Source organism: Electrona antarctica (genome assembly GCF_951216825.1).
Source record: "Electrona antarctica genome assembly, chromosome: 2".
NCBI lineage: Eukaryota > Metazoa > Chordata > Actinopteri > Myctophiformes > Myctophidae > Electrona > Electrona antarctica.
The window spans coordinates 29,128,770-29,141,309 of NC_136807.1; the positions used below are offsets into that span (position 1 = coordinate 29,128,770).

At 40.4% G+C, this 12,540-nt stretch overlaps 1 protein-coding gene across 1 annotated transcript; it reads right to left on the minus strand.

Annotated features, from left to right (window-relative positions):
• Positions 1-56: 56 nt before the first annotated feature.
• Positions 57-10,131, minus strand: ogfr (opioid growth factor receptor). The gene is made up of 7 exons (XM_079520838.1): positions 9,844-10,131; positions 6,469-6,534; positions 6,290-6,371; positions 6,115-6,193; positions 3,588-3,654; positions 2,978-3,126; positions 57-2,874 (listed from the first exon to the last, which is right to left on the minus strand). Exons 1-7 carry the CDS (start codon positions 9,985-9,987, stop codon positions 1,761-1,763), a joined length of 1,701 nt encoding a protein of 566 aa, XP_079376964.1. The 5' UTR covers positions 9,988-10,131; the 3' UTR covers positions 57-1,760.
• Between the last annotated feature and the right edge of the window lie 2,409 nt (positions 10,132-12,540).

The window sequence follows — 12,540 nt, forward strand, 5'->3', positions numbered from 1 at the left end:
GGAGAGTTATTTCAGTACAGCTACAGTGTATTCATGTTACAGTACAAATGAGCAAATTGCAAGTTGTTCAGCATTTTATTTATAATTCAACAGGAAATGGGTAGATAGACGTTTCTTGTGTCACTGCAATGAGAACACCAAGCTGAAACTCCTCAATAACAGCAATGTTCACAATCTCAATTTAAAAAAGGTACAGTACTCAGTGATTAAAACTACACCCAGAATTGCATGCTGGTCCTGAGATGTGAACTATTAAGTGTATATTCCTTCAGAAAATACTGTAAGTTCAAGATCTTTGTTCCATGGTGAGTGTTGCTCCAACCTTAATGTATAGTTGTATACTGTACTATATAAATTAGACATCATTGAGTGTTGTCACATCACTGAGTCACACTTGACTGTTTACTGAAAAATAGACCCAACATTAGTGTTTGCTTGCTGCAGGGGGTGTAAAACAGCCACAAGAATAAGGAGCAAAAAGCTGCTATCTACCACAGGGTTTTCCTGAGAATTGCAATTCAATATCCTAGGAATGATTTGGGCTTTGGCTAAACAGACAAATTTCATAAAAATAATATCAGAAAATAGCAGCACTTGATTCTGCCGGTACCAATATCCTTGTATTTACTACACGGTAAAAAGTACTTCATAGAACTCAGCCTTGTAATGTAATCACCATGTTCCTATACAGTATCATGAAGATAAGCATGTCAGATAAATAACTTGTATAGTTAGTACCGAAGATTAAGTGCAAACATAAAAAAATAAAATGCATCAATAAATAACGAGACCAAATAAATCACCCTGGCTTGTAAATGGCCACATAATGCTCCTACATCCCCTTAATGTGTTAACAGGCCACCTATCTTTTAAACCAAATCATATCTCAATATTGCCAAGAAGACATACAATCAACCAGTCTTGTTATATTTTTGGCTATGTCGTCTATTGTTCAGCCTTCTACTTAACGTTTCTGCACGGAAACATACAAATTGTGCAACATCCGTGGGGGGCAATGACATTCAATCATATCCCCATTTGACTGTGGACCCATGAAAAAAAGAAAATAGAAATAAAAAAAACTCCATTGGGTTGTGAACCAAAATTTAAATTATGTTACGTATTTAATTTACAACTGATTCTTATCCAAATTAAATGATCAATAAATGTATCCTGTATGGATCTTTAACCACTTATATATTTACCACACTATATAATTAGTTGACCAGGGTTCCCAAAAGCTCTATACTAGGTCCTCTAGTATTTCCTTCTTCTTCCTTTGTCAAAAATAGTAATTTTCTCAGAATGTTTTCCCCTGAATGGGGATGCTAGGGTTCATGTGGTGAATTTGCCAATTAATGTGTTGAACATTAATTGGCAACTCCGCCAATATTAATAACCTGAATTGTATCCTTCTATTGTGGCGACCTATGCAAATGTGACATAACACTTGCTCTCAAAGGCATTTCCAGCATGTCAGAATGTCTTCACCAAGGAATGATAGGAGTCAGGTTAAAAATGTGAAGTGAAGTCAGCCTTAATTATTGTAAGATTACCCATATAGAAGGATCTTAACCCCAGCTACACATCCTGCAAGCTGAATTCTCATTTCTACTTATTATTTTTTACTTCTTGACGGAAAAGAATCAATACATAAATATTGAAGAGTAAAACATAATAAGGCCTGGAAACTTTCAATTCATACTCTGTCCTTCGGTTACATTTAATTACTGCTCAAATAGTCCTTTTAACCTCTAGCCCTATTTACATGAATTCCCCATGTCTTGGTCTGATCCGAGGGGTGTTGACTCTACATCCATTTCCTCAGAGTCTTTCCCATTTGTCTGTTCATTACCACATTTGTCAGAGCTCCTCTGTGTCACGGTCATCTGCACTGTTTCTCTCTCTTCCTTTTTATCTGTCACTTGATTAAAGTCAGTCCTTGGAATTTTCTCCTCCCGCCCAGAGGAAGAAGACGGCGAGTGTTTAGCAGGACCTTCAGGCTTGGTCTTGGTGGGTGTAGACACTGTCGGACTTGTCTGACCAGAGGGATTGTTATTTGAGGAAACTTTCTCCTCTGTCTGGCCATTTGCAAAGTCCCCTGAGGGGCTGTTATTGGACAGTACCATGTCATCCTCCCTTTTCTTCTTCGGTGGTTTTTCTAACTCTGCCTCCCCATCAGTTTGCATGACTTTGACTGGCTGCTGGGTGGAGTCCTTGAATTTGCTGGCATCTTTGTTTTCTTCAGTCAAATTGCTCTCCTCTTTTTCCTGCTCATTGTCAGGACTGGTTGACTGATCCATTTCATCTTCATCATCATCTTCCTCCTCATCCTCACAACCATTCCCCAGAAATTCTTCATCAGACTCAACCTCTGCATTTCCATTTCCAGTATCAAGTTTAGACTCTGTGGCACCCTTGGAAAATGTGCCTTTGTCTCCACTCACCGTTTTATCAGGTCCCTTCTGAACCTCTGCTGCATTATCCATTCCAGCAAACTCTTCTTTCTGCGCTCCCACTGCCTCTTCGTCTTTGCTTTTAGCCCGTGCAGAAACGTCGTCTCTTCCATCTCCATTCCCCTCAGACCTCTTTTCTGCTTTCTTGAACCGTTTCTGAGTCTTTCTGGGGCACCAAACAAACTTGTCCTTTGGTTCAAAATGGAGATAAGCAAATCGCAGAAGCTCCTTGCGCTTTTGCTTGTCCAGTACGGCAAACACAAAGTAGTCAAGTACGCTTCGTTTAACGCTGCTGAGGTTCTTCTTCACCAGAGTCTCTTCTAGAAAGAAGCGTATAAGCGGGGCCTGATAGTGCTCAAAGCCAAGCTCTCCAAGGCTCTTCAGGATGCGAGTGATGCGCAAGTTGTTGTGCATATTCCTGGAGGAGGAGGACATAAGACAGAGATGTAGAGGCTGAAATAAACTTACACAAAGACTTGTGTATTTCTGAGGTAGCTATGGTGAAAATAATTGTGACTAACCGTTCAAGGTTTCCAAAGCGTTCCTTCCAATTCTCTGCACGTTTCACTTCACCAGTCTTTTTGTCAATCAACTGGATACCGTAAAAGCCTAACATCAGTTCATAGGACTCCACTAGTCTCTTCTTGGCCTCATCGTTCTTCTTGAACGCCTATGGGTAACAAACATGTAGGAATGAAAATATAGTTGAGATCAAACAGAAACATCTCCACAGCCTTTTATGGAAGACAGCAGACTCTCTCTCCACCAGAACTGGCTCTATTCAGCCAGAGCTGAGTAATGCTTCTGTCACCGTTTCAGAATTAAATAACATTTAATTTCTTGTGTTTATATTACATATTTGCTTGTTGTTGGCACAGTTATGTGCCTCAAACTAGAATAAAAAGGTTGCTTCATAGAGGCAAAGGTTGTTTCATAGAGGCAAATGCTCCAAACTTTATATGCATTTTTAGAGGTAAAAATGTTTAATGTGCCTGGAATTCTTATGCTCTTAATGTCACATCTCTTATCTGCAGCAATTTTGCACAAGCCATTGAGTTTTGTTTTAAATCAGTTGAAATGTCACTTCTCTCACAACCTTTGTTGTGAGAGAAGCTAGCTGTCTCCACTCACCTCAATCTCCTTCCTGGTGAGTTCTGAAGCCATGTAGTTAACCCCAGGTTCCCGTAGTGGAAACAACCTGAGATGGAGAGGAGTTGAGAAAAAAAAAGACACAAAGTCAGCTAAAGGGAGAATAACAAAACACCCAAATCATCTGCTAGTAAGTAGCCTTGGGAAACAATTGGTTCCCGACTCATGCGCCCAGGAGGAAGAGGAACCCATCTCCTGTTTCCATAGCGTGAGGCAGCTTGATGTACACTACCTGGACATAACGCTAGCCTGTCACAAGGTGCGTTTCCATAAAGCCTTTTTTTTTGCGCATTAAGGTTCTTTCGCAAAATCTCCTGGATGGAAACACCTCAAAATACGAATAAGTCTCCATTTTTCGCAAAAACACGTTTTCGCTTGAAGGTGGCGGATTTTGGGGCTATATCGAAAAAGTGAAATGCGCTAATGGGGTATGGAAACACTTGCGGGAAAGATTTCTAATTAGAAAGCATTGAACTCGCATTATATCGCTTTTGAACAGTTGGAAAAGAAGAAAAAATGATGGTTTGATCATGGAAGTTAGATGAATATAATTCTGTATAAGGATTACCTTTCGTCGTACAAGACCAAGTGCCTGATGAGACGCGTTGTCAGCTTATAGATCAGTTCTGAACTTCTGACACAATGTACCGTGGTAAATATTAAGAAGCGCATATCAAGCAACAGTCTGTAGCCTACGTGTGTGTGTGTGTGTTTTAAAACTTTTATATAACGTGCCTGGCCCTGCATGGGCTATTCGATCCATGCATGCCTCATCTATTCTTATATTCATTGATGAAACACAAGTTACAGTTACACAACTGTTTTACAGCTGCAATCAATCAATCTAAACGCTATATGCTCCAATCGAGTCCCATCGAGTCATGCGCCCCGAATATATTATAGCCTAGAAGTTCAACTCATAAACTTGGATTGCTTTTGTCGCACATTGCATGTGGCGCAGATAACATTTATGTAGCCTACAATATCACAGTAGATGAGATGCGTTGAATCAGTTCTGTACCGTGGTATAAGACGCACAAATCAGGCAACAGTAAGCTATGGGCGGCTATACATGTATGTGTATCTGTTTCTGTGTGTTGTGTTGTGTTTGCGAGGAGCATGCAGCAGGCTGTCGGGGAGAAAAACATCTTTAGGCTATTATTTATTAATGTGTTCGGCTTATAGTTAAATGTCCCTTAAATGGAAAGTCAGGAAATTAGGCCTACTTTAATATTTAGGGCCGGCTACAATCTAGTGATTCTAGTCTTACCAGCTATATAGTTTAATAGTTCATTAAATTCCGAGGAGCCGATGGACAAAAACCTGTCCCCGGACAGCCTCTGCACAGCACAAAGGACTTGTAGCCCAATTGCCAACCAGGCAGTCCGTGTATAATATTTTTGTATAGCCTAAAAGAACGTCAAAAAGAAAAAAATATAGGTAAGGCTCACTTTACTGGCAAAATAGTGCCACCTACTGCTTATTTCATGAACTTATTTTGTATCTCCCGGGACCGCGAGTCGAATAATCAGTGGAATGGAAACAAGAGACAATCCGCATTTCTTTTTTCGACTTAATGAACATACGCTTCCTTTTTTCGCAAAGGCTTAATGGAACCACACCTACAGAGACTTACCCCCAATCCAACCCTTGATGCCAAGTGCCAAGCAAGGAGGCATTGGGTACAATTTATATAGTCTTTGTTATGACTTGGCCAGGGACTGAATTGAACAATGAACAGTCTAAGGGTGGAATAATAGCCACTCAGTTTGTAGTTACTTTTAAATCCCTGCTTAAAACTCATTTGTTCTCCTTGGCCTTTAGTGCCAACAGAAATACCCCTGTCTCTTTATTTTTTCCCCACTGGGGCAATGTCTAATTTATTGATTGTGTCTTTTATATTGCACTGTTTTTGCTATTTTCTTAATGTCCTTTTTGAGTGGTGCAACCACTCCAAGGAACAGCTTTGTCCCTATGTGACTATGTTACTGTTACTATGTTTAGAGTACCAATAGGGGGTGCTGTTGCACCACTCGCTTCCGACTGATCTGATTTTTATTATGTTCTCTAATGTTTGTTTATATTTTATTGTTTGCCATTTGTCTTATTTTAATCTGTACAGCACTTTGGTTGACCTGGTCATGTTAAATGTGCTAAATAAATACATTTTAGTTGAGTAAGGGTGGACACAAATCCACTGAGCTGGTCTTGTCCATTAGTGGTGTTTGACAACATCTTTAGTTCATTATCTTCTAACCTCTTCCCTGCTAGAATGTAACTTTACACTTACAATCAATTACTTATCCAATTTGGGAAATGTTTAGGAGCTGTGAAAATCTTGTCATCAAGCTTGCCTGTTCAAAATCTCTGCAGCACTCTGCACTGGTGTTTTACAAAATTATGATGACTCAATGTTATGCACCTAAATAATACATTGAATACACATAAAGGCAGTCTCTTCAATGTTTTATATTACAATTTATTGTTCAATTTCTTGAACAATACATACCATTGAATGTAAGAGTGAACTCTCTCCAGTCTCTTGTAGTCCGTTTTCCACTCCTTATGGAATGTTTCAACATAGATTTCTATGAAAATGAAACAGACATGCAAAGTGTCATTATGGACATACTTTTTACACAAATTAAAACACTGAGAACACACAAGACAGTCCATTGAGTTACCATCAGGTGCAGAGGGAAATTGGTTGAGATAGAACTTCAAATTGTTCATCTTTTCCTCTGCACATTCATCATCTGTAAGGTTCTGCAAAAATAATAAGCAAAAAGCTCAGCTTGCTCCACAGTTTGATGAATAAGCTGATTTAATCTATCATAATATGCTGTTCAGACATTTTACTCACCGGATAACCTCGCCTGTAGTTCTGCATGTCCTTTGCTGCCCGCATGTTTCTGGGCGCATGATGCCACTGCAAAGATATGATTATGAGCAAATTATGGGCTTCCAAACAGGGTGACTGTTTAACATTCACCAGTGAAATAAACTTATGCTACAAATTGTGCATCTTCATAAGTAGAGCTTATTTTATCAGTATCATTTTAGAACGAGGTCCATCCCTGTTTCAATGCCCTGGATAGACCAGCTGGGAAATGGTTTGTGACCCACAACATTGTAGACTAAAGCTGAGTGCTCTACCGACCAAAATACCCAGACATCTATTACGGTAGTATAATATCAAGCCTATCCCTAGAATGGTTGATATTCCATAAAATTGCACACAAGTTGACAGGTGAGTTGTGGCTGGTGTGGGGTAATTAGTGACACCTGTCAATTTGTGTCCCATACATGTGTGCTCCTTGTGTCATTTAGTGTGTGCTGCTGTAAATGTCACCCCATCACCTACAGAGAATGTTTTTCATGTGAATCTTGTGGAAAAAAGTAAGTAGAGATATTTTATGCACTTTCAAATGGATGGCATGGACGGAGTGCTATGCTGCCAGAGTAATCCCTCCACGGAAATGCAGTGAGATTTCTATATGATGTGTTGTGTATAATATGTAGATGGAATACATGCAATGTATGGAATATCAGTCATTCTATAGACGAATTCAGAAACGGATCTCATGGTCGCAGCTTACGTATTTCCTGTAGGCGGACTCGACATAGCTGCGGGGTTTAAACCCTCACCAGGCACACCTCTTCTACTACAGTGAACGGTAGAGTGACTGATGTTAGTCTGCCTCAAATGTTACTCTTTTACCTGCTTTTTACTAACACCAACATTACAAAGATGGCCAGAAAATCGAGATGAACCCGTTTAGTTTATGGCTGCTCCAACTTTAAATGCTTAGTATGAGGTATAAAGTACAGCAACCATGTGTTCATAAAACAGAAAGATTGGGTATTGGGTAAGACTGACGTTATGTATCTTTCAGGACCTTTCACTGCTTCGTCTCAACCATTACTCAATGGCTCTGGTCTCAGACCCCGCGGTGGATATTTTGACATTCCGTTTTTTTTTTTTTTTTTTGGGAATGTTGCCACTACTGTTGGAGCAGCCATAAACTAAACAGGTTCATCTCAATTTACAATTTAGGCATTTAGCAGACGCTCTTAATCCAGAGCGACTTACATTTCGCAAGAACAAAAGCATGGGAATACATCACATATATAAAAAGCATTTATCAAGAAACATGCGTAAGCTAAGAACGTAGCTAGATCTATATAATGACACTGTACATATAAACTATACATATATACTATACTATGCTGTACATATATACTATGAAGTGCTATGACTACATACAATGCAATTATTGTGCAGTCTACATAACATGCTATAAGTCTGTATCAAATGCTATCTAAGTCTAAAAAGTGCTGTCTAAGGGGGTAGGGTATGTGCTATGGGCCATGGTGGAGTCTGAAAAGGTGGGTTTTCAGACTGCGGCGGAAGATTGGGAGTGATGCTGCAGTTCTGACTGCAACGGGGAGTGCATTCCACAGTTTCTCGATGTTCTGGGCATCTTTGTAATGTTAGTGTTAGTAAAAAGCAGGTAAAAGAGTAACGTTTGACTTGAGGCAGACTAACATCAGTCACTCTACCGTTCACTGTAGAAGAAGAGGTGCGCCTGGTGAGGGTTTAAACCCCGCAGCTATGTCGAGTCCGCCTACAGGAAATACGTAAGCTGCGACCATGAGACGGAAGAGATGTTTCCGAATTAGTCTATAGGGCTACGTCAAACCACTGCTAGATTTTCAATTTTCATGAATAAAAAGAGGCATTATTTAACAAGACACATCAGTATATTCATTTGTTACATTTTATAACTGTCTATTGTCAATTAATGTCTGTCTGTACCAAAAAGCAAATCCCACCCACCACCTCATTGTGGTCAATAAAATGAACAGAACTGAATTATAATATATCAAATCTGTATATAAATTTCTACTGACATAGCAATCAATCATTCATTTTAATCAGTCTCATATAAACCAGTTTAGCTGACATAAGGCCCTGTCATCTTTTTGAACAGGTTAATGTTGATTAGGGTAACAGACTGACCAACAGCCTTTACCCTCAGGCTGCTGAATGAACAACCTGCCCCCCACACCCCCACCCCCCTCTATAGTATTAAAAGGATACTGAAAATGGACTTGGTCTTGCACTGAACTTTGGACTTTGCACTATTACACTGCACCAACACTATTGCACTGTGGGTTATTTATTTCTATGCCAGTGATGAAGATCTAAACTGAATGTCGTTGTTTCATGCAAGCAATGACAATAAATATCTATCTATCTATTAAATGTCGTAGAATAACGTAGCAAAAGAGATGATTACAATCTCATGCATTGCCATGAGTTGGAAGTTTTGGAACCTTGCCAACTATGTGGCTACTGGCTAGCTTGGTGGCACTGGTTAGCAAACCAACCACCAGCAGCAATGAAGCAGTACGCTGCCTGAAAATGCAGATGTACAAACTCACAAAACGTCACGTCGTGATGTTATGTGTACTCGCAGATCTATTATTTTCAGCAAGCTACACCACCAACCGACGCGCAACGGAGACCCGAGACTGAATGCAATGCAAGGCTAAAAATAAATAATAAATAGGTCGTGACGACCCTTTCTTTCCCAGTAACAAAAAATACATATTTTCTGAAAGAGGTACCGAAGCGACACCCGACGTCGACACTTTCAGTTAAAAAATATGTCATTGTGTTGCGCAAAAGACCCGACGGTGTGATGAAGCGTCATTTATCCTTCTCCATCACGCGATCGGGTGTCGCTCGCCAAAAAAAGAACAGATCTACAAGCTAACAACGCGTCACATTTTGGCGAGCGACACTGTCGTAGTGTTTATGGTGTGTGTGTAGATTATAAGCCACCCAGGTGACGAAGGAATAATTATTATTATTAAGGGTCTGGCCTAGTATCCTAGTGAACTAGACGGTGATCCATTCGCTTTGCAGGTTGCAGATCCGGTCAGAGCCTAAAAGGCGGATAGGGAAACTATGAGAGCATGCATGTGTGCGCGCGGATCACCGGATACGGTAGGCGGGCTGTAGATCGGATATGAGCACCGAGCAGCAAATAGAAACCAGGCTTTTCATAGATAGGTACTGCGGAAAGTCTGGTGACGCCAGGTTTAATAGTAGAACTATCTATTCACACAAGCGTGTTTTAACTGAAAAAGCTAAAAGTTGTGAAACTTATTACAATTTTAAAAAAATAGCCCCAGTCCCGGACAAAACACTACATTTAAGTGCACGTACTAGCGCGCTCCAAGATGTTTTGTTCTTGTCTTGACTGGTTCTGTTGCTTCTCGTCTGGCTCTCTCCTCCTCCAGCCGGGTCGTCTCCATCACTCTCCTCCGTGTCCCAGGTCGAATCATATTCACACACGCAGTCGTCCTCCATGGTTGTTTATTAAAACAGACTACCGACTCGAGAAAACATAAATATGGGTGAAATCTGTCTCACTGGTCGAATCTGGCATGAGTTCAACTTTTTATGTTCCAGTAAAAGCCAAGCGTAAGCAGACATGCATTATCTGCCCTTACCTTCCAGCCGACGTCAAGATAGACGTGTTAAATTAAAATCGGACTTCCGGCTAGTGGACTTCAAAGTAAAAGTATTACTGTATATCTATATCTATCTCATATCTATCTAGTACCTTTCATGCATAACATGCAACTCAAAGTGTTTTTACACACAACATATAATAATACAAGATGTAAAACGAGCCAAAGAAAAAATATATATATTACGTAGGCTATAGGTGTAGGGCTATATTTCACAAATCCCTTTATAGAATTAAGCTTTTATTCTGAGAACAGAATCCATCCATTTCCGGTGGAATGGTCTATATATTCTATAACATTTGAACTGTTTGTTTTTAAATGATTTGATGCAGCTGTCAGTCAGAGCCCAGAGCAAGATTAGGGTGACTAGATCCAAATAGCCTAGTAGCCAAAAAGTGAACCCGGACATGTTGAGTACACAAACGTTTTATGTTAGAAATGTCATGGGTCCCCAGCATGTAGAAACTGCCGGATGCTAACTTGCATATGTTGAGCAATTTTCATAATTGGCATAATATGTGATACCATTAACAACCTATAGAAGGCAAAATATTCAAAATTTCATCATGCTTTATCTAGCATGTGATGTGTCAAACTAGGGGGTTTTCATGATGCTGAATCCATTCCAAGCATTAGTTTTGCAAAAAAATACTAATTGGGCTTAAAACGGCCATGCCCACTTGTGCCCAAATGTGCTGACATCATCAATTTGTGATGACGGCATTGGCCGTTTTTAGCCCAATTAGTGTTTTTTTTGCAAAACTAATGCTTGGAATGGATTCAGCATCATGAAAACCCCCTAGTTTGACATGTCACATGCTACATAAAGCATGATGAAATTTTGAATATTTTTCCTTCTATAGGTTGTAATTGGTATGGTCACATATTATGCCAATTATGAAAATTGCTCAACATATGCAAGTTAGCATCCGGCAGTTTCTACATGCTGGGGACCCATACTAAACATTTCTAACATAAAACCTTGGTGTACTCAACATGTCCGGGTTCACAATGGGGCTCTATGGGCTGGCAGACTAGACTAAAAGTGTTCATTTGAGGGACAGAAGTATCACTTGTGTGGGACGGGACGGGGCGGGGTAGCAACTTATTACTTAAAACCTTTGATTCTAACATGTAAACAAAATTAAATAAGAAGGTTGCCTCTTATATCCATATATATATATATATTTTGATTCTGGAAAGTTATGCAAATTCTGGCATATTTTCATATAATGCTCAGATTAGGAGCCCAAATTTGGAGCTCTGGTTTATGGACTTCCGACTTATTTTGGTATTGCCATTAACACCTGAATGCAGCCTGACTACTGACCAGTAATGTAAACCAACCAGAATCTCAACTGAGAATACAGGTTCTGTTTCAAGCTCCGTCTATAAAGAGACACAATTTGGCCATGCAGTTCAAACCTGTCACCCTGAGCCACTATTACATTGTTCTGTAGCTGCTGATGCCCTTTGTTCCAAAAATGTGTTTTGCAAAAATCCACCTGTTGGTAGCGCTATAACAGGCCAATGTGAAAAGGGTGGGATATATTCCTCAGCCTAGTAGGAAAGTCTGTGAAAGATTTCACGTAAATTGAACTCTGGGTTCATGATTTGAGGCTTTTTGTTCAAAACGGGCCAATCCTGCAAACTTTGAAAGCCAATGTTAGCCAATTAGGATGGAATATGAAAAATCGGACAGATCCGTCTTGAACACATGACTATACTGTGTAATGGTTTGCGGGATTTTTGGACAGAATCTGGAGGAGTAATATCAAAAGTCGGCCTCCTGGTGGTGGTATAACAGGCCGTTCTGAAAAAATTGGGGCAGAGGTTCATCGTTGGCATCCAGGGAGTGTGAGTGCAAAATTTGGCATCGACCAGGTTAACAGTGCTGGAGATTAGCTGGTAACGGACGGACGGACGGACGGACGGACGGACGGACGGACGCACGCACGCACGCACGCACGCACGCACGCACGCACGCACGCACGCACACACACACACACACACACACGGACGGAGTGCAAAACAAACGCTCTCCCCATGCCTTCGGCCTGGTGGACTGGAGACAATGAGCAAAAATGACTGACCAGAGAGAGATGTCATTGGGTGGATATAGCTTAGTGAGAGGCCGTCTGCATGGTAACTGTAGCCTCAGTCCCAGCCTTACTCATCTGCAAAGAACAAAGCCTGGTCACTAGACCTAAGGCAGAATGTGTCTAGCCGGAAGTGTGGCTTCTATCATTTGAACTTCCCCTGGAATTGTTATTTTTCATTGGTCATTGGTTCACGGCTCCTGCCTATGAATGAATGAATGAATATTTTATTTCCGTGTCCGGACAATTTCTTGGCCCATCCCACATGGGATTATCAGACACAGCAATTT

Coding starts and splice junctions, on each gene's coding strand:
- ogfr (XM_079520838.1), bottom strand. CDS start 9,987: ATGGAGGACGACTGCGTGTGTGAATATGATTCGACCTGGGACACGGAG. Junction 6,372..6,468: donor ACTACAGGCGAGGTTATCCG/GTGAGTAAAATG, acceptor TTATTTTTGCAG/AACCTTACAGATGATGAATG. Junction 6,194..6,289: donor ATTTCCCTCTGCACCTGATG/GTAACTCAATGG, acceptor TCATTTTCATAG/AAATCTATGTTGAAACATTC.